The sequence below is a fragment of the Nomascus leucogenys genome, chromosome 17 (genome assembly GCF_006542625.1).
Source record: "Nomascus leucogenys isolate Asia chromosome 17, Asia_NLE_v1, whole genome shotgun sequence".
NCBI lineage: Eukaryota > Metazoa > Chordata > Mammalia > Primates > Hylobatidae > Nomascus > Nomascus leucogenys.
Genome location: NC_044397.1, coordinates 16,071,185 through 16,093,655, shown reverse-complemented (window position 1 = coordinate 16,093,655; position 22,471 = coordinate 16,071,185). Strand labels below are relative to the sequence as shown.

Here is a 22,471-nt window from a genome sequence, read left to right as displayed (position 1 = left end):
TCTTAATTAAATAAATGAAATTCTATTACATTAAATGCATACATGTTTACTCAGGTACATCTTTATGCAATCCTAACCTCCCTATGTCTCAGACCTTTTGTTAATAGATTGTATGAATTGATTAGTTTAGCTAGAGGCCTTAGCTAGTCATACATAAGATCAACTCACTTTTTCTTGCTCACCCATTAAAGTGGAAACCATTTTTGCTGCTAAAGAAATGAGGGTTGGGTTAGTATTTACCTTTTAAAAATCTGATTCTAATTGTTTATCTTTCAAGAAATATTAGTTAATTTCCAAAAAGGAAGTACATCTTGTGTTAAGTGCTGACCTATGTCACTTGAGTAGGTTTTTACATGTAGCTTCCGTAATGTATTGCTTTCTGGCTCCAGTAAGGACCTATTTTATTTTATTTATTTATTTTTTTTGCCTTATCTAATTAATCCTCTCTTGAAGAAGAAGTCAAGAGGATGAAGCACTTGTATTTCTTTTGGCCCATGAAGAGCTCAAATTTACAAAGCCTTACTATATGCTTCTTAAAGTGATGAATGGTAGTTTAAAATCAGATGGCCCTTCATCTCTGAACTAAACGCATGGGCCTCTGTTTAAAGAATTTCTCATCATATGATCCAGCAATCCCACTTCTGGGTATATATCTGAAGGGTACGAAAGCAGTATGCCAAAGAGATATAAAGTATACTTTTATGCTCATTGCGTTATTCATAATAGCCAGGATATAAAATCAACAAATATGTTATAAACACGCAATGGAATAATATTCAGCCATAAAAATAAAAAAATCTCGTCATTTGCAACAACACAGATGAATCTGGAGGGCATTATGTTAAGTGAACTAAGCAAGGCGCAGAAATACAAGTATTGCATGATCTCACCTATATGCAGAATCTAAAAAGTTGAACTCAATTAAGCAGAGAGTAGACTGGTGGTTACCAGAAACAGGAGGAATATCCTGGTGGACAGGAGGATAGATATATCATGGTAACTATACTTAATAACAATCTATTGTATACTTGAAAATTGCTGAGTTGATTTAAGTGTTTTCACCACAAAAAATGACATGTAAGGCAGTGTGTATGTTAATCAGCTTGATTTAGCCATTCCACAATATCTACATATAGCAAGATATGTTTTACGCTATAAATATGTACAATTATATTTGTCACTTAAATAAATAAAATAAAATTAGCATCAAAAAAGAGGATAAAATGAAGTATTTCTCCTATGCAGAGAAACTATGTATTTACAAAGCATTAAATTATAAAACAATTCATAATCTTTGCTCATATGGCATAAAATATGAGTCTCACCATGATATTTATTATGTAGATATACTCTCTCTTTTCAGCTTCATTTTTATACTTTCAGTGGGCACCCTGAGCTCTAATAATCATATCAAACAATTGGAGTTCCCCAATTAAGCAATTAAGCTAAACTTTTTTCTGTGTCTTTATGTGTGTGCTGATCACACTGACTTATTTCCCATTCTTTCCACTATTTCAAAAACTCTTATCTCTTCTTCAAAATAGCCTGACTCAATTTTTCTGAAGATTTAAATTTAGCCAAATAACATGGGTTTTGGAGTTAGGCAGATCAAAGTTCTAATTCTGCTTCTCCACTTACTAGTTCTATAATCTTGAGCAAGTTACTCAATCACTCTAAGCCTCAGTTTCCCATTTGTAAAGTGGAGACCATATCCTATGGGGTTTAGTGAGATGGAATATGAAAAGCACCTAATATTGTCATAGCTATTAGTAGTAGTAGTGGTGGTAGTGATAGTCTTAACTTTTGATGAAAGGGTGACCCATGAAGAAATTATCAAACTTTATTTGTTATTTCACTTCCCTTCTGTAAATGACATACATCTATAAATTGCAGGCAGAGATTCTTATGTAAAACTCTCAAGCTCTTAAAAAGCAGCCCTTTCATGAAACTTCAAGGTACTTCCATTTTTTTTTTTTTTTTTTTTTTTTTTTTTTTTTTTTTGAGACGGAGTCTCGCTCTGTTGCCCAGGCTGGAGTGCAGTGGCGCGATCTCGGCTTACTACAAGCTCCGCCTCCCGGGTTCCCGCCATTCTCCTGGCTCAGCCTCTCCGAGTAGCTGGGAATACAGGCGCCCGCTACCACGCCCGGCTAATTTTTTGTATTTTTTTAGTAGAGACGGGGTTTCACCATGGTCTCAATCTCCTGACCTCGTGATCCGCCCGCCTCGGCCTCCCAAAGTGCTAGGATTACAAGCGTGAGCCACCGCGCCCGGCCGGTACTTCCATCTTTAACAGCTCACTTTACCGTTAAATAACTCTTGAGTTATTTATTTATTTATTTTTGGGACAGAGCCTTGCTCTGTTGCCCAGGCTGGAGTGCAGTGGCGCAATCTTGGCTCACTGCGGTCTCTGCCTCCTGGGTTCAAGCGATTCTCCTGCCTCAGCCTCCAGAGTAGCTGAGACTATAGGCATATGCCACCACACCCAGCTAATTTTTTTGTATTTTTAGTAGAGTGTGAGTTTCACTATGTGGCCCCGGGGTTTGGCCAGGCTGGTTTCGAATTCCTGGGCTCAAGTTATCTGCGCCTCAGCCTCCCAAAGTGCTGGGATTACAGGTGTAAACCACCACGTCTTGCTGACCTCTTGAGTTGTATTGTCGACTTCTAAATAGTGCAACCTCTAGTTTAATCTCAGGAACTATTAAATAACCTGTAAATAGCCCATAAACAGATTTAGATTCCGAGTGGGAGGGTGAACATAACACTTTAAAATTGCAATAGAATTTTTCTATAAAACAGCTCTGTGACAAAATTAGGAACCATGAACAACAAAATTAATTTTTTTGGGCTGCTAGGGTAAAGGACTTTGGAAAAACACTAAATATCAGACTCTGAGACATTGTTCTAATATGAATTATGGCTTTTTGCCCAAAATGTGTCTTCTTCAAGGCAGAAAAGCAATCAAAATTTCTTCTCATTTACTTGATAGGACAGTGGTGGCTAATTGCATCTGGCTGCTTGCCAATCATGTGATTGACTGAGTCACAAGGATGTAACATTTCTGTAGGATTTGAAGTCATTTGTCTGTCTTTGTTTTTCCTATCCCCCTTTTCTACACATGATTAGGAATAAATTAGATATATATGCAATGCATTTGAAAGTATTATTTTTCAAGTTACTACTATGTAAGAAAATAAAATATATTCTTATATATACTTTCATGCATATAATTTTTTATGTTTTATCTATTAAAAGAGCTTTTATTCATTGGAAATAGCAAGTTCATAAGGAACAGGATTTATTTTTCAATATTTCACATTTTTAATTACAAATACAACTACTACCTGCTCAATATTAAGGAATTTAGCATGTCAAAAGCAGGCAAGTTGGCATTTATCAGATGCAGGCAAAAACTTGAACCTAGACACCAAAATAATATAACTGACAAAATTTCCATGTCTCCCGAACTTGTTCTTTTTAGTGTTCATTCGATATGAAAAATATCATTTTAAAGCAAAGAACTGACTCATACAAAAAAAAATTGTACATCAGGATCATTGAACACAATTTTTGCTACAAGGAATTTCGCTTAATGGGTATGCAGTTTTCCCCCTAAGTTTCTTCCAGATCTTTCCTCTAATTCTTCTTTGCTGTCATTATGGGCTTCAGAGAACTGTTTATTTGCCTAAAGGAAAAAAGCTTATATTCATGTCACATTAATTCATTATTTCATTTGGTATGTGTTTTCCAAACTGATATTAATTTCTTTTACAAACTACAGAAGACGGAGGAATCTGAAGGGGAGAAGTAATAGAAGCTGTGTTGTGTGACTAGCTGAGATTTTTTGACTTAACCTTTGGGAAGTTGAGTTTTCTCATCTTTAAAATAAGGATCATATATTAGGTGATTTTCAAGGGTTCTCCAGCAGCCATTTTCTACGTCCATTTTTCTGATAGTTCTATTTGTTAATTTAAGCCAACACCACCCTCTCTTTTCTCACATACTCACAAATATCCCTTGGGAGCATTGAGAGTTTTCATTCCTTCTCTTCCCATGATATTGACCCTGTCTTTTAGAGATTTTACATTTGTTTTTCTCACAATTCTAACATCTTCATCCCTTTAGAATACTTGCTCTCATTTAGCTATTTCTGTGCCAAATACCATTTTCTTTACTGTCTGTTGTCTTAACTCGTTCCTTAAATTTTTTTTTTTTTTTTTTTTTTTTTTTTTTTTTTTTTTTTTTTGGAGATGGAGTCTTGCCCTGTCACCTAGGCTGGAGTGCAATGGTGCAATCTCGGCTTACTGCAACCTCTGCTCCCAGGTTCAAGAGATTCTCCTCCCTCAGCCTCTCAAGTAGTTGGGATTACAGGCCCATGCCACCACGCCCAGCTAATTTTTTGTATCTTTAGTAGAGACGGGGTTTCACCATGTTGGCCAGGGTGATCTCGAACTCCTGACCTTGTAATCCACCCCCCTCAGCCTCCCAAAGTGCTGGGATTACAGGCTTGAGCCACCGCACCCAGCACCTTTAAAAAGTTTTTTAAATGTTATTTTAAAAGTATGCTGTACCATTTGATTGGATTTTGATGGAGTACTTTTAAGTAAGTACCCAATTGTGTTCACGTCTTGATGCAGTAGACACCAAAGATAGTAATTTATTTATCTTCTACATGCTTTTGTTAAATTTTCCAGTATTTAATCTCTACAAATATGGATATTGTAAAATTATTTATATTAGTGAGAAATTACATACAAATCTAAGTTGCCAATACGAGAGGAAGAATTAAACAAACTATATGATATTAACCTGATGAAATAGTATGCAGCAATTAGAAAGTATGATTTTTGAGAAGTATGAATATGACAATGTTTGTTTTCTTATTAGTTAGGATCTGCTAAGTTGTATTGCATAACAACCGTAAATTGTCTGTTGCTTAATGCAATAAAAGTTAATTTCTTGCTCATACGACATTTTTAGGCTGAGTCAGGACCACGATTATGGACTTCTGTTCCACACAGTCACTCAGAAATCCAGGGTTACATAGATTTTATAGCTGCGCAATTTGGGCCACCTAATCTCCTTGCCCACTGTACCTGGGAAGAGAGGAACATGGAGAAGTCAAACCTTCTGTTCCGTACTTTGGCCCAGATGTTACATATGACATCACTTTTGCTGATACCTCTTGGGTCATCACTATTTCTCTTCTTACAGTCCAGGAAGAGAAAGAAGACAGCATGATACTGTGAGTATTAATAATATAAGCCACAATTGAAGATTAAAAGAATCAAAATATATAACTGTATGTGCATATATATTCTTATAGACATCAATTAGGGTAAGATATGAAAGGTTATAAGATTTCCGAAAGAGATCTGGAATGTTATTTTGTCTATTTAGCATTTTTATTATTGTTAATGTTATTTATGTGGTATGTAAACGAGAAAAAAATGGCTAAGCTTTTGAGAAAATGAGGCAGTATGTGCACAACAGAAAGAACATGAATTTTAAAGTCAGCTCACTTATAAGTGAAAGCTAAACATTGAGTAAGCTGGACATAAATATGGGAATAATAGACACTGTGGACTACTAGAGGGTGGGGAGCTGGGTTAAAAAAGCTACTTAGAAGGCCAGGCGCAGTGGCTCACGTCTGTAATCCGAGCACTTTGGGAGGCTGAGGGGGGTGGATCACGAGGTCAGGAGATCGAGACCATCTTGGCTAACACGGTGAGACTCCGTCTCTACTAAAATTATAAAAAATTAGCCGGGCGCGGTGGCGGGCACCTGTAATCGCAGCTACTCAGGAGGCTGAGGCAGGAGAATGGCGTGAATCCGGGAGGCGGAGCTTGCAGTGAGCCGAGATAGCGCCACTGCACTCCGGCCTGGGTGAAAGAGCAAGACTCCTTCTCAAAAAAAAAAAAAAAAAAACTACTTAGAGAGTACTGTACTCCCTACCTGGGTGACAAGATTCCTACATCAAACCTCAGCATCATGCAATATTCCCATGTAACAAAACTGCTCATGTACCCTCTATATCTAAAATAAAAGTTGACATTAAATAAAGAATTTTGATTCAAATCCTGACATTGTTTCATCTTAATTGGGCAAGTTATGCTGTAATACAAGTCATTTAACCTTTTTAAATTAAGCTCCTGATTCCTCATCTTTGAAGTGGGGATCAAAATATTTAGATTCTAGAGCTCTTGGGAGGATTAAATAAGATAAAGTATGTTTATTTCACTAACACTAATATAGAACTCCCAGATAGCATTACAACCGTATTAGCAACATGTAACTCATTTACTCTTTATAACCATAATATCTAAGTAAGTAACATAATCCCAATTTTGCACATAAGGAAATTGAGGCACAAAGAACTTGCTTAAAGTCACGTGGCTAAATAAGTAAGTGTCAGAACTGGATGTGAACCTCGGCGGTCTGGTTTCAGAGCTTTTCTTACTACCACTCTACTGCCTCTTATAAATCTAAGCTTAGTGCCAATTGACAGTATGAATTTAATACATGGGAACTATTTGTAGCTACAATGCTAACTATAAATTAGTTTTAGCTGTTTCTATCATATGCTAAGTAGAGGAGATCAGGTTAATTACATATATTTCCAATAAATGAAGTTCTTCTAAACAGAAAAAATTCCATCATCTCAATTACATACAAACCTAACACAAAGAATAAATAATTTTTGGTCTTGTGAAGAGAATAAATAATGTAGGAAATTTAAGAAGTTATTAATCAAGAATCCTATGTATATTTTTACTCACCCTTTTTCTATTCCCTCATGTCCCATTTCAAATCTGATTTCATTTTTTCCACGTTATTTTTATTTCCTCTTCCATATCTTTTGAATTTTGAGATATTTTTACTATTTGTATAATCAAGAAAGTTATTTTGCTTAAAATTGCAATGAAATGTAGTGTCATTATTTTAGTAAATTACGTGTATACTAATAGTTCTACTACTTTTTAAGTTATATGATAAAACATATCGCTAATAAATAATCGAGGTTAAAGAACAATCCTGATTAGAGCTGTTACTTTGCTGTTTAAATTAATTACGTAAACACTACAGTTTTCATAACTTATACCTGAAATACAGTATTTTTTCCACTGCTTGTTTACACTTATCATTGAAGTTTATCTCCTCATGTTTTATTTATCTCCCTCCTTATATAAAAAAACTTGAAGTTTCCCAATTTATTGAATCCATAAGCCTTTCAAATATTATTTTATTATTTCCACTCTGCTTTGACTTGTTGGTTTTACTTGTATCAGGAAACTTCTTTCCATCTTCATTTTGAAATTATTGACTGTTCGAATCTAATTTACCTGTAAATCATTAAAATAACAGACACTTTTGGCTTATTTCAATATAAATAATTCACATCATTGACATTTGTATATGCAGGCCAACTCAGAACTGTCCTAATTAATGATAAGAAGGCTGAACACTGTGTAGTATTCTGATATTGTAGATTATTACAGACTTACAAAGAGCAATGTTTCATTAATGATGGAGAAAGTAGAACTTGCTAATTGCATTTAAAAATATATACATCTATCCTCATCCCCTTCTTACAATTGACACTTATGTCTCCTACAAGTCCATAGTATATAAACTTTGTCAGGAATGGAGATACTGATATTTGGGAGCATTGCAAATGATATGATCTTAGGTTGAAGCAAAGATAGGTATTTGAATACAAACCAAAATATGACCCTTACTTTCATCTAGAAAACAACTTAATTTAAAATTTCAAGTATTTTACAAATAAAAAGGATCTAGCAATCGTAAATTTGATTTTAAGCTCATTTTGTTTTATTTAGGTCCACCAATTTATTGGCTCAGCATTTGATCTTCCACCTTAGATATCCCTTCTGGGATCATTTTATTTCTTCTTGAAGCGTATACTTAGAAATTCCTTTAACAAGGGTGTCTTGGTTGGAAATTTTCTCAGTTTCTGTTTTATTAAGTGTCTTTCCCCAGGTTTATTGAAGTATAATTGACAAATAAAAACTGTATATATTCAAGGTGTACAGTGATGATTTGATATACGTTGTATAATGATTACCACAATCAAGTTAATCAATATATCCATCAGCATACATAGTTATGTGTGTGTGTTGTGTGTGGTGCGAACACTTAAGATCTACTGTCTTAGCAAATTTCAATTAAACAATACAATATTATTAACTGTAGTCATCATGCTCCACATTAGGTCCCCAAAACTTATTCATCTTATAACTGAAAGTTTGTACCTTTTGACCAATATCTCCCCATTTCCGCATGCTCCTCAGTACCTGGCAACCAACCTTCTACCCTCTGCTTATATGATTTTGACTTTTATCTAAGATTCTACATATAGGTGAGCTCATATAGTACTTGTTTTTCTGTGTCTGGCTTATTTCGCTTAGCGTAATGTATGTCTGTTGATCATTTTTATGTCATCTTCGGAAAAATGTTTACTCAGGTCCTATGCTCATTTTAAAATTAAGTTTTTTTAAAAAATTTTGCTATTGAGTTGTATTAGTTTCTTATATTTTTTGGATACTAACCCCTTACTCCTTACCAGATACATGGTTTGCAAATATTTTTTCCCATCCTATAGGTTGCCTTTTCCTTTTGCTGATTGTTTCCTTTGCTGTGCAGATTAAATGTCTTTATTGAATGATAGCTTAGCTAGGCATATACTTCTAGAGTAACAAAAATTTTTCCTAGAGGAACAAAAAAAATACATATATTATTTTTTGTCTTGTTTCTTCTGATTTGTTATTTTGTCATTTCTTTGTAGGTGGCTTTTTTCCTGGATGCTTTAAAAATGTTTCATTCTACTGTTTCACATAATGTGTGTAGGCATGAATTTTCTTTCACTTTTCTTGTTATGATTCCTGAATCTGAGGATTCATGTCCTCTATCAATTCTGGAAAGTTCTTACATATTATTTTAAAATAGTACTCCTTCACTATCCGTTCTTACCTTATACAATTTCAGTTTCTCATGTTAACCTCCATCTCTTTAGTTATTTCTTTTGAATTTTTTATATTTCTGTAATTCTATGCTATGTTCTGTGTAATTTCTTTAGATCCTTTTCCTGGTTCCCTTATTCTTATATCATCTTTCCAGTTAACCATTTTGCCCATCCATGGAATTTGCAATTTTAAGAATTATATACAAATACATATATACATATAATTTCTCAAAGTTCTACTTTTTTACATCAGGATTTTCAATCCTGTCCCAGGGTTTGAGAGAAGTTTTCTTTCCAGGCATTGAGATTTTAAGGAGAACCAAATCACTAGCTTGGCAGTTTAGCAGCAAATCAGTCTTGCTCTGGGTCCTGCTCATGTCTTTCTCCCTTTTTCAAATAACTCAGCTCTTGTTTTGATACTTAGGACTAAACTATCACTTTTCCCCCTTGTCAGCCCAGCAAAGATTCATTTATCTTTTAAAACCTAAAGTATAATTTATAAAAAAAATAAGCTCAAGTGTCTCTTTCAATGGAGCCTTTACTGACATTATCTGAAAAAACTAACAATCTTTATGATTGAGTGTCACTTATTGTATTTCCTTCATAATACCATTGTATTACTGCACTCATATCAGGTCTGTAATCTCTCTGAGGATGGAACCATGTCCTATTGGTTTCTGTGGCCCCAATAGTACATAAGAATATATCAATGGATAAGTGGATAAAGAGAATGTGGTATATATATAATATACATATGTATGTATCTATACACACACACCCCACACACACACCACACGCACACACACAGAGTCACATTCCTGAGCCATATAAAAGAAGGAAATCCTGCAACATATAAATAATATAAAAAACAATAATAACAAACATTTATTGAAAACCTACTACATGCCAGGCAAATTCATACATTTTACATGTGTTAATAAGTCTCTCAAGATAGCGAGATTACATAAAATACACAAAGTCACATAGCTAGAAATTTATTAAAACAAGACTTGCATCTAGATGTTATGTGGCTGCACATACAAACTCTTAGTCTCTATATAGCACTGGCTTTCTGATGCCTTCCAGAATGGGAGAATGGGCAGCAGAGAGATAGGATACGCTAGAAAGAATGAGGACTTGGACATCAAACTCAAGGAGTATGTGGCAGATGCTTAGGGAAGGACACAGCAGGACAAATAAATGAACGCCTGCAAGACAGATGGAGCCTTGTGATGAGGCATTTATGAGCAAGTTAACATGAAGAGAGTAAACATGGCATGGACAGGAATATCCTGTCCATGTTCCAATAAGGAAATCTAGCAGCAGTTAATATCAGGTTCTGGGTACAAAATTGGATTCATAGGCAGAATGGAGGCTCCAGAAGGACTCTCAAGAACAAGTCAGGAATCAAATCTAGAATTAAAAACAAGCAAACCAGTAGGCAAAAATGCAGGTTTCGCTACCCTTTAAAATACTTTTGACTAATTAAAACTTTTCTTAACTTCTCAGATACCTTTTATCCTTTAACTAGCAGATGTAAGGCACACTAGGAGAGATAGTATTCCTTAGGTCACAGCAACAGTCAGAAGTATAACACTATATGTTGTGATGAACTTAATCCTGAACCAAAAGGAGCTCCAGCATTGGAGGACTTTCACCTCTGAAACTTTGAACCCTGAACCTGATCCTGGGCTATTTCATTTCAACAGACCAGAGCCTCCCTGACCTGACTGTGTGGTCCCTCAACTGGTCTTTCCATTTTGGATTGGTGGAGTTTTCCAAGTAAATGAAACACTATTCCTACATTAGAAGATTTGACCCTCCAATTCTTATTCTCAGTTCTATTTTTTCTTGTATGTATAAAGATGAAACGAAACAACACATTTGCTTTGCATAAATAAATGAAACCTAATTTGGTTGGTTGGTATGCCAACACCCCAGTTAGATACTTTAGAAAGGAACTTAAACGCTTCTTTAATAAAAATACGTAAGGAAAGAGAGAGTGATTTATTGGACTACCTTAGAAGAAATATATTTTATATGATTTACTTAATACAGTAGATGAAACAGATTTAACTTGTATTATCATGAGATGGTATAGTCTATGTCATAGAATAAATATGAGTTTAAAAACCTAATTTCAAAGTAATATTCCAATAAATTTTATGGCACTATAATATATGTGGTGAAATTAAAAGTTAGGCTTGACTTATGCTTAGATTTCAGTTCAGTTAGTATTTAAATTCTTATAACACAGCAATCTCTGAGCCGATACTCATATATATATCACCCTATTTAAAGCAGTATGATACAATTAGACCTGAAGCAGTTGAGTCTTTTATATTTGTATTGCACTTTAACTTACATGGTAATGAACAAATGGAATGACTCTAGAGTAAATAATGGATGCATATGTTGAATTTTAGCATTAAATCTAAATGTTAATTTTCAATTTTCTTAATTTTGTAATTTAACATAAAAGAAATAAGATGAATAAGAAAACTAAGAAGTTAAAATCTTGCTCCCGTTATTTAATGAAACAGTAGCAAAACATTATTAAATCTGAGTGTGAAAGTAATATGGTACGTGAGATGTTACAAGTTTGGAAAATTCATGTTTTAACATAGTGAAATGAGTAAAATCAACCTTTGTTTTCTATGAAATATTTTAACGTTAATGAGAATTGAAAAGTTTGAAACCTTTGAAAATAAAAAACACATAAAAAACTAGCTCTTAGGTCATGTTTATAAAATATATGTGTCCATATATTTTTACTGCTCCTTAAATTAATATTAGAAAATGTTTTATTTATATTAATGAAGATACTAACCCATAGATTGAGAGAGACCATACATTCCTTGAGTTATGAGAAAATTTCTTTGAAAGTGTTCCATACTTATATTTTATTAGTTATTCTTTTTCACTTATTTCCACACATCCAGAAGTTTATTCTTATACCCTCTTTTTTATTTTGGGCAGAAATTAAACTTTTTTGAATTAATCATGCTGTTGAGCAATTTTTTATGATCCAAAGTTTCCTCCCTGCCATTTTCTACTCTACCCTTTATTCAGCAGTATTTTTTTGAAAGATGTTTCTTACTCAAAGTCATGTACGTAGGTTGCCATCTTAATTACATGTCCACTTCCACACAATTTGAAGCCATGGAGTTTTAGTCATTAAAATAAACATGACACATGTGTATAGGTCAGAGTCACAGCAAGAAACAGATGGTCACTCCAAAGGGGTGATAAAGAAAGTTTAATGAAAGGACTATTTATAAAGGTGTGGGCATATAAGAAATAAAAAGTACATATAAAGGTGTGGGCATGATAAAGGGAAATCAACTAGGGTTCATGAAATCTTGGAGACCTGCAACAACAGGAATCTAGTACTACCCCTAGGCCTAAAGGAATGAGGTGTGGGAGCAGTTAATAAAAATTGGCAAGAGCTATAGCTATAAAGGAGTCATAGGACAAGAGCTTTGGTCTATGAGAGAGGAATGCAGCCATTGCCATACTGTGGCCCAACAGGGGCTATGCCTCTCTTCTCCCATGGTCCAACCCTCTGGCATGGTCTCTCCATGGCTGAACTTAACCAGAAGGTAGAAGGCAAGGAATCTGGTGATGTAGTTTATAAAGAGAGAGCATGGGGAAAAGAGTGCTAAGCAGATTTATAAGGGTTAATGGAGAATATATAGTACATCATACTGTCCTAATAGCTAATAAAAAGGCAGAAATGGTGGTTGCTTTTTAAAAATGGTATGATAAATAAAGCAGGGAGATACAACCTTATGAAGGGGAATTTTGACCATCGGCAGAATGGCAGATTCATCTAATCTTTGACATGGCAGTCCCACTTCTAGGAGTCTATCTCAAAAAATAAACTGGCAAAAATATAAAGTGATATATGTACAAGGTATCCATTGCCAATAATTGTAATAGTAAAAGAGTGGTGGCTATTCAAATGCCTGTCAATAGGAGACTGGTTGACTGAATTATGGTGCATCCATATCATGGAGTATTATACAGCTATAGAATGATTAAGAAGGATCTCTACATACTGTAAAATAATTTTCAGGACGTATTGTTAAGGAAGAAAAGCAAGACACAAGAAAGTGTTTCTAGCATGCTATCTTTTTTTAAAGAAAGGAGAATATATTAACATATAAATATAATTGCTTAGATTACCAGTGGTAATAGTGGAAGGCTAAATAAAAAAATCAATGAAAATGGAGATTTATAGGGAGAGGAAAGGAGCAGAGTAGAATGACAGGGTTAGAAGTAGTTGAAGAATTCAGAATTGAAAATAAACTGCTTTTCCTCTATTCATTCTAGAATGCAAAAAGAATTACTAAAAGGTTTACAAAATGGATATAAAATATTCGAATTTTATAGCTCATGGCGTTATTGTTAGTTTTGTAAAACTGGGAAAAACATATTTTGTTCAGACCGTGGCCAAGAGTTATAGTAAATCAGAATAACGTATTTTTTAACACGTTCATAAAGAGATTAATGATATTCACAAACAATTCCAGAAGAAATAGTTGATATTTTTATGTGAACATTGTAACAATGAAATGCGGTGGCCCATATTAGCTGCTCTTCCATGAGGAAATGCACTGGTTCAGATGTGAAAGTTGAGCTAGAAACCTTTTTTTGCTATTGCTCTCTAATATTTGCTTAGTAAAATGTAACAACAAAAAAATTCTTCCATTCCTAAACTTAGCACAACTGACACTTCTAAAATGGGAAAGTGTTAACTTGAAAAGTAATGAATTATAGTTTGTTCATTTGATTAGAAGCCTTTGTAAATGGACTTAAGGTGTGATTTCTGTCGGATTAGTTACTGTTACTCTGTTCCAGGGCAATAGTCTTTACCAGTGCTTTTCAACTTGCAGGTGAAAACCTATTAAGACTTGAAATAAATTTAATAGATAGTGATGAGTATTTTCAAATGAAGTAGAATACCATAGAGTAGAAAATATTGGGGTGCATTGTTAATAGTAAGTATTGGTTTGTGAAATTTTTGTTTCGTTTACACATATATAAGTATGTGACTATGTTGAGATATAAAATGTATTTCTCACTATGGATCATGCCCAAAAAAATTTTAAAACACTGTCCTATATTACTTACTGGAATCGATTATCTTATAAATGTTTATCCAATGGGGCCGGGCGTGGTGGCTTACGCCTGTAATCTTAGCACTTTGGGAAGCCAAGATAGGCGGATCACCTGAGGTCAGGAGTTCAAGACCAGGTTGGCCAATGTGGCGAAACCCTGTTTCTAATAAAAATGGAAAAATTAGCTGGGCATGGTGGTGCATGCCTCTAAGCCCAGTTACTTGGGAGGCTGAGGCAGGAGAATTGGTTGAACCCAGGAACCCAGGAGGCAGAGGTTGCAGTGAGCTGAGATTATGCCACTGTACTCCAGCCTGAGTGACAGAGCAAGACTTAAAAAAAAAATAGTTTATCCTGATGGTATAGCAAGGGTAGATTGTATTAAGGGGCAATGCAATATGTTTATGTGTTTTCCTTACACAGTGCTAAAATTTGCTCCTAAATGAGCAAATACATGTGGAAATTAGGATGCATTAATGTGTTTGATGTTCAATAAATCTAAAGAATAACTCAGTACAAAATGAAATAAAAATTTATCTTACTATGTGTTTGGGGTAACCAAAAGGCTGGCACCCGGTGCTGTATGTCCCTCTGCATTCCCTTCATCATACCGCATGTTTACTTGCTCTTGGTAACAAGGAGGAAGGGAAATGCTCTATTAAAAAGTTTTGAATAATATTGAAATGATCTTTCAAACTATAACAAAAGTAGAGGAATTTTAGTACATGTATTAGTATGGATTTGTATCTTGGGATTTTTTTTTTGCCTAAAAGAGTATACATTTGATTTTTCTGTGAAGCATCCGGTGAGTATTTAAAAGGGGTATGAAGCGTCAAAACGAGACACTTACATTGAATTACATTCATATTCTAGCTTCTCATATTTTTCTTTCAAATAAATGTTACAATTTAGTCATTTTTACTTGCAACTTGTACAGGAACTAAATAATCAACTATTTCTGATTTAGATTCTACTTCTACTTCTGCTGTAAAATTTCACTCTCAGTATCTTTCCAACTATTTAATGGAATTGTGTTTTGGTTGAGGATAGCATAAGTGCCTTATACAAATAAAGAGAAAAATCATTTGTATAAATTAAAAATTGATTCAGGTTCTTGAAATAAAAATTAAATGTTTCACTGCTTAGGGGAAAACATCTTCTGGTCTTTTACACAAAGCTTTCCATTTTGCAGTTGTTTTTAAGAGACTGCCATTGTAAGATGCAGTGGAATAGTGCTTGTTTTGACCTTTGAACATGGATACATGACTTAGCTTTTGGCATTCTGCCTAACAACACCTCAGAGGGCAGAGATTCATTCTCATGTGACGTATATTTGACTATGTCTTGCAAAAATAATAAATTTGCTTTGTAAATATATCAATAACAGAGTCTTAATAGGCTTCAACTTGTATTTGTCTGGTTTGGGAAAATTATATATACCCCATTTTTAGTTTTTTTCTATTGCTTTTATTGCTCTAACCAAGTCATTTTAAAAACTGCCCAAGAGCAAAGCAATGGCTGTGAATTCTGTTTTATTTTCATTTTTAAAAATTTTTTTCCATTCATACATTTCTTTAACTCTGATTGCAAACACTTAGCCCTGATCTGTCTCAGCATATGTTGTCAGAAAGATACAAGCCCACAGGCTAAAAAACATATCTTTCCACTATGTATTTTGCGATGTGTGATGCACAGGAGAGCTGACCTCCTTGGTTGAAATGTATCTATAATCCTTTACCTGAAAGTACTGATTTGTAAAACATGGAGGCAAAAATCTTTATCAAGGTTATGTTAAAGAATTAAGAAGCATATATATATATATATATATATGTGTGTATGTATATATGTGTGTGTGTTTTATTTATATATGTGTGTGTGTGCGTGTATATATATACATATATATACACACATATATATGTATATATATTCAGGCTTTTTCACAGACATAAGCATTTTTAAACTTTATTTGGTATAAAACATGATGTGTGTTAGTTGTACTTATCCCTACTTCAGATACCTGACTATAACTTCTTGTGTTTTAACACTGCTATTTATGCCATCCTCATAAGTAGTTAGGAAAACACTTAACCATATACCTCAAACCTCATTTACCAGTTCAGTATCCAACTCCCTGAACTCCTTTCTAAGACAGTAGTAAACTAATCAGAAAAGTTAAGTGGAAACAGATTGTTAATGTCTAAGAATGGTGGAACTTGCTATACTCTGCTCTTACAGGGGTTTTAATTGTTTTTAATATGTTATCCAAAGGAAGCAGAAAATATTGTGATATTTTTCTCTTAGAATCCTTTGCCTTGGTCATCTGAAATTAAAACTGATGGGAATAATTATCTGTTCTGATTATCCATAAAAAGGCCCTGATAATGTCAACTAAAATATCATTCTCGAAAAGGATTTGGAATTTTTATTCTTCTCAATGTCTCAATTTCGTCATTTACTTGCTCTGTTACCATTGGAAGATGATATCACTTCTCAGTTTGCCCCCCAAAACAAGGCCACCTAGTAGAAGGTTCCTCACCTACCATTTTCTTTGTTTGTTCAGAATATCTCTGAATATGTAACAACCCTTCCAATCTTCCCCCCAAACCTCAGAAAAAAGGAGTCCCTATCTTTAATGCTAGTAACTTAGTCCTTAGATCAGAGTCATATTCTTTCTTAGCATCTGGGCTAGGGGGAATTTTTATTTACTTCTTTCCTAGCATCTTAGTCTCTTCTATATCGACACCTTTCCTTTAGCCTTCAGATAGGCAAAGGTCTAACTGACTTGAAAAGAAAATAAATACTCTGATTTTGAAGACTCCCCAATTATAATCTATTTTTCTTTCAATTATTCATTCTTGAACTGAGGAAATAACCACAAGATGTGTTCAGAAACCCACTGGATCCACAGCGAGACAGATTTCAGCCAGAAATTCATTGACTACCTGACATCCATAAGTCCCTACTCTGGCTGGTGAGTCCGAGTGACATTTTCAGTCTGTTCGGAATAGTGTCAGTTCAGAGACATTGTCCAGTTATTTCCTCCGAAGTCTGATTATTTCCTTTTCCCCAATGCACAGACATCCTGGTAAAAGATGGTTGGTCTCTTTGGGGAAGGCTGTGAGAAAGACTACAAATTTTTGGCAGTGTAGCAAGATCCTTTCTCTAGTGGATCTGGCCTTTCCTTCATTCAAGAGGTTCTGGGTCTGTAAATTGGCTGAAGTATGGACATTGATAGAAAGACCATGACTCTTCTTATGATTCAAGTTAGACTTGTTTACTGACCTAGAACCTGACCTTTTTTGCTTCTACAGATCATATCGGAATTTAGTAGACTTCCCATCTATTTCACTTCTAGTGACACCTTGATCAACTAACCAATACCATAGGTCTTTGAATCAGTCTATTCTGATTACTGTTTTTACTACTGTTTATATGGTAACCACACCCATCTTTAGTGATTATGTGCTGTCTTTTGGCCCCTGTCCTGCCTGGGATCTAATTATCCGATTCAATTTTAGGATTCCAGTTTGATGACAGCAGTTCCCTTGTAATTCCTGACCCACAGAGGAAAGAGACCATAGAGCTCTTCAAGGATGCTAGGGTTCCCATCACAAATTCATTTCCCATAGTCATGGTGAAAGCTGCATCTTCTGGACCCTCCTGGTATGGGCGAGCAGGCCTTAAATTATAAATCTACTCTAACAATTCAGTTTTCCTAAGCCTTTATATACTTTCCTCTACAGTGTAACAAAGCAGTTCTGGAATTTCAACTTCATTTAGTATAGCCCATTTTTTGGTTCATATTTTAGCCGACTAACCAAACTGTTAGAAGCCCTTTCTAACCCCTTGAATGATGACATTAAATGTAGAATCTCTGCGTAGTGGGCCCATATCAATAAAGTCAGCCTGAGCCAGTGTTATATTCCTTCCATTATTACCTCAACACCCTTAATATCCATTCCCACATATGTTTCCTGTATTTCTGTCTGTATAAATTGGAAACATCTTGCAGTTATTTGGAATGTAGCTCAACTCCTTGTGGGTCACATTTTGTACCTCACCTTTCAAGGCCCACTGGAACTTAAGTCTAGTCAAAGGTCTAAAAGCAAAGATATGTAGTGGGGGGTAAGCTAATGAGAATCAGCAGCGCTTTGCAAGGCAAGAACTATATCCTCTTTCCTCATTTCTTCATGATAGATCACCTCATTAATTTTGCTTGATTAGATTTTGACTTTCGCATTTTCCTTATATGTTCCCCTCACCAGGTTACCAATGATCATGTAGTCAATGTTCAACAACACTGGAAAATAATTTTGCATCATTTTAAAAAATGTCTATATGTTGTTTGACATTATTGATTCTTCTTTCATTTCTCTTCTCCTTACTATAATTTTTCATGCGCACTATTTATAAGAATTCTCCAAGATTGAGACATTGAATTTTTTTTCCTCTCCCTCTCTCTGTTCTGTACACCCTCTTAAATTAACAGTAATTTCTTTCTTTTCTGGATTCCCATGACTCTTGTATTCACTACTACGTATTATGGCACTCTGTCAAAAGACTTCTTCCTTATGGAAGAAAGGCAGGTCCCCGATGTCTGATGCTCCAATGTAGTTGTTGGATAGAAGAAAAAAATGTTTTTACTTTTTAAATTTAATTTTTTTAAAAATTTCTTTTCAGCATACTCTGGCTTTCAAAGAGGAAACAAAAACCTTTTTTCTACTAGTCATATACCGGAATAGACAGGAATAGATCTTGGAAGCTTCACTCACCTTTAGTCTATCTTTTTATTTCTCCTTTTGTGCTCAGTGTTCACTTTTAAGGTAATTTTTATAGAGGTGTGCACAACCAGATAAAAGTTGGAAATATAATAGTTTACATTTTATTTCTTTCAGAATTTCATATTTTGTCTATTCCTGCATTGTCAAAATGGATTATATTCAGCGCCCCGCCGCCCATTATTTTTTGAGTACCAAATTAGTGGCTGTATTATTTTGAGCATGTGTTTAGTACTCAGAAGACATAGTCTCTATTCACTCATTCTAAATTGGCAAAAATATAGAGAGACACTAGAAGGTTTAATGCACATGATCATAATTTACTGTTTAGTTTCAATAAAATGCATTATACTGAAGCAAAGTAATTAGAGTTGCCTTTTATCTAATAATTGCTACTAATTGCTTTCAAGAGATTAGATCCCCCAATCCCATTTTTAATGACAGTGGAATTATTCTACCCTGCCATAGCATTAGTGGTGTTAATACTAATGATTTTCATATTTTCCTTGCATAGTTCAAAATGTCATCTTGTTAGCAAGAATTCTTTATCAAGGATAAAAATGCATGTTACTAAATTGATAGAATAACTATTTTTTTTTGTTTTACATCTCACTAACAAATAGTGCCAACTGGAATGTTTGACTGCCTCCAATGTTATAAAAAAACAGATGATATTTCTTCAAATATGTGGTCAAATTTATTTTACTCTTCTTTTTGAGCCAACACTTAATAATCAAATAGACTACTCATGAACAACTAGATTTAAATGACCGAATTAAACCTTGAAATATTAGATTATATTAAGATTTGTTTTTTGAAATTAAGATAATATGTGTGTTATCATTTAATCTTCCTTATCCTCATTTAACAGAGAAATGATGAAGAAGCAGTTGTGGATAGAGGCGGAACTCGTTCTATTCTCAAAACACACTTTGAGAAAGAAGATTTAGAAGGTAAGACCTTTTTTCTTGGGATAGCTATCGGTGTGCTTTCCAAAAGTGTTTCACAGATAAATGTAGTTTGTCACATTGTGAAGAATTGCAAAAGTTGGTATCAGAGTAATGGTAGCTTACTGGGGAGGGGTACATCTGATTGTTTTGGTACAGTTTGGAATGTCAATACGCAGACCTGAAATCAGTAAGAAGCATCAGTTCATCCAACAGACATTTATTGAACCCCTACTATATTCCAAGCACTGTACTGTGTGTCAATCTTTCAATAATCCTTGCTTCATGTAATTACAATCAAGTGAGACATGATGACAGATCAGCATATCAAGTGCTGTATGAGAGGTGAATGTAGGACAGGAGGGGGAGGGGCATCTAACTCAGCCTATGTTGTCAGAGTAGGCTGTCACTGGAAGAGAGGTAAGAACAATTGGAATTCTCATTTTACTCATATATATATATATATATGCACACACACACACACACACATATATATAAAGGAGAGAGGTATAGTCACCATTTTTGTGTGTTCTCTTTAATAGGAAGAAGGATGACTAATTCAACAGGGAGGTAGTATAGCCCGGTGTTTAACTGTATGGGTTCTGAAACCAGAGTGCAGTGGATTCAAATACCAGTGCTGCCCCTTATTTGTCATAGGAACTTCAGCCAGTTAGTTACCTTTTCTGAACCTCAGGGTCCTGAACTGTTAAAGCAAGGATAATAATGGAATATATTTCGTAGTTTTTCCTATGAGAATTAAGGGAAAATTACTTAGAATAGTACCTGGCAAAAGAGTTGTGTAAATATTGTCAATTATTGTTATACCAACATTTAATGTACATACAGGATTAGCTAATTGTTACTAATGAGAAATTGTTACTAATGAGATACAAGGTATAGTATTTGTCATCTTTCGACTGAAAAATAAAAGCAAGGTGATCTTAAGTACAAGTCATCAGGGAGAGCTCCCAATAAACCACTGAGTTGAGAGGTAAGGGTTTTTTCATTTTAAGCCTTGTAATGTAACCATTTATAGTACAATTAAATTAATTATTCTTGGATCTTATCTTTAGTCACAACACTGACATAATAGGAGAATTACTATAATATTTAGAAACAACTCTCAACAACTATACCAACTATTTGCCTGACATTTTGCTTGTTGCACAAACATACTCAGATCTAAGAAGGTTATGCTTACTGGGTGGGCCTATTGATTTGCTATGCTATCCACATTCATTACATAAATTTAAGGGAGCAAAACCTTGGAAAATCTAGACTGGTAATGGATAACATAAAAATAATTTATCTTTGAGTTTGAAATGCCATTACATTTTTTAAAACAACATATTAACCTTCCTATTTATGTCATGCTATGACAAGCTATCCCTATATTTACTAAACACACACCAAGAAAACTAACAAAGCAAGATGGTAGCTTAGAAATATACTCAATTCCAAGGAAAAATCATCTTGAGTTTAAAGATGGTGAATGGTCCTTTTTATTGGAAAATACTTAATAAAAAATAGCGTTTACTAAGATCATTTTAATTGTTATACCTACATATATTACATATGCTTTGCTTGGCATAGTTAAGAAATATAGACAACAGTGTGCAATTCTTACTAAAAGAGATTTCTGATTGGTAGAGCACAATTGGATTAGCCAGATTTTGTTCTATTTACTGATTTCAATTATGGGTAATTGAATCCAATAAGCTAATAACTGTGATTAAGTCATTGGTGATTAAAATTAACTATAGAATGCAAATTAACATTGAATTTTACAATTTTGAAGGAAAATAGGAAAGAAAATCTGTTTATATTGACGTTCTAATATTTGTGTTACACACAGCCCATACTAAATAAACAATCTAGCATTTGAAGATGCTATGGAGCGTTCTGTTGTGATGCACGCAAAAATTTAATAGATCTATTAGTTGTTCTGGATCCATTAGCCAGAGTCAGGAAATAGTGAAAGAGTGAAGTGATGGGTATTGTAGTTCAGCAAGAATCAGCTGGCAGCAGAATATCACGTGAGTAAGTGGGAGATCATCAAGGAGAAAGGTAGCATTATTGAGTTAATGGCGATGGTAATTCATCTTCTGTTTGGTGTTACTATAACAGAATACCACAGACTGGATAATTTATAAAGAAAAGAAATTGATACCTAACAGTTCCAGAGACTGGGAAGTCCAAGATTGGGAGGTCCATATCTGGTGAGGACGTTTGTGCTGTATCATTCCCATGGTGGAGTGTGGAAGGATGAGAACGGGGAGAGAGCTTGAACTCACAGTCTCAAGCCTTTTGATAATCCACATTAATCCATCCATTCCTGAGAGTGGAGCTCTCATGACCTAAATACTTCCCATTAGGCCCCACCTCACAAATTGTTGCACCAGGGATTAAATTTCCAGCACACGCCTTTTGGGGACACATTCAAACTGTAGTATCCTCCTTTTTTGCAATTTAAAGGAAAAGAACAAAACTCCACTTTTAAAGAGCTTCTTTATTAAGGCAGTTAATGCACAATAAATATTTTAAATAAAATGGAGTTGGGAATTGCTATTATAGATAAACACATTTAAAAAAATAAACTCTTAAAATTTTACATTTGAAAATGAGTGTTTCTCAGGAGTTATGTGT

The 22,471-nt window shown here is 34.4% G+C and overlaps 1 protein-coding gene across 14 annotated transcripts in view; it reads left to right on the top strand.

Annotated features, from left to right (window-relative positions):
• The window catches only part of SLC4A10 (solute carrier family 4 member 10), a 356,421-nt gene that overhangs the window by 132,004 nt on the left and 201,946 nt on the right, over positions 1-22,471 (top strand). For all 14 annotated transcript variants that reach the window (XM_030796800.1, XM_030796798.1, XM_030796797.1 and 11 more), the window contains one exon: positions 19,750-19,831. In XM_030796800.1, coding sequence (XP_030652660.1) covers positions 19,750-19,831 — 82 coding nt within the window. The remainder of the gene's footprint in view (positions 1-19,749; positions 19,832-22,471) is intronic.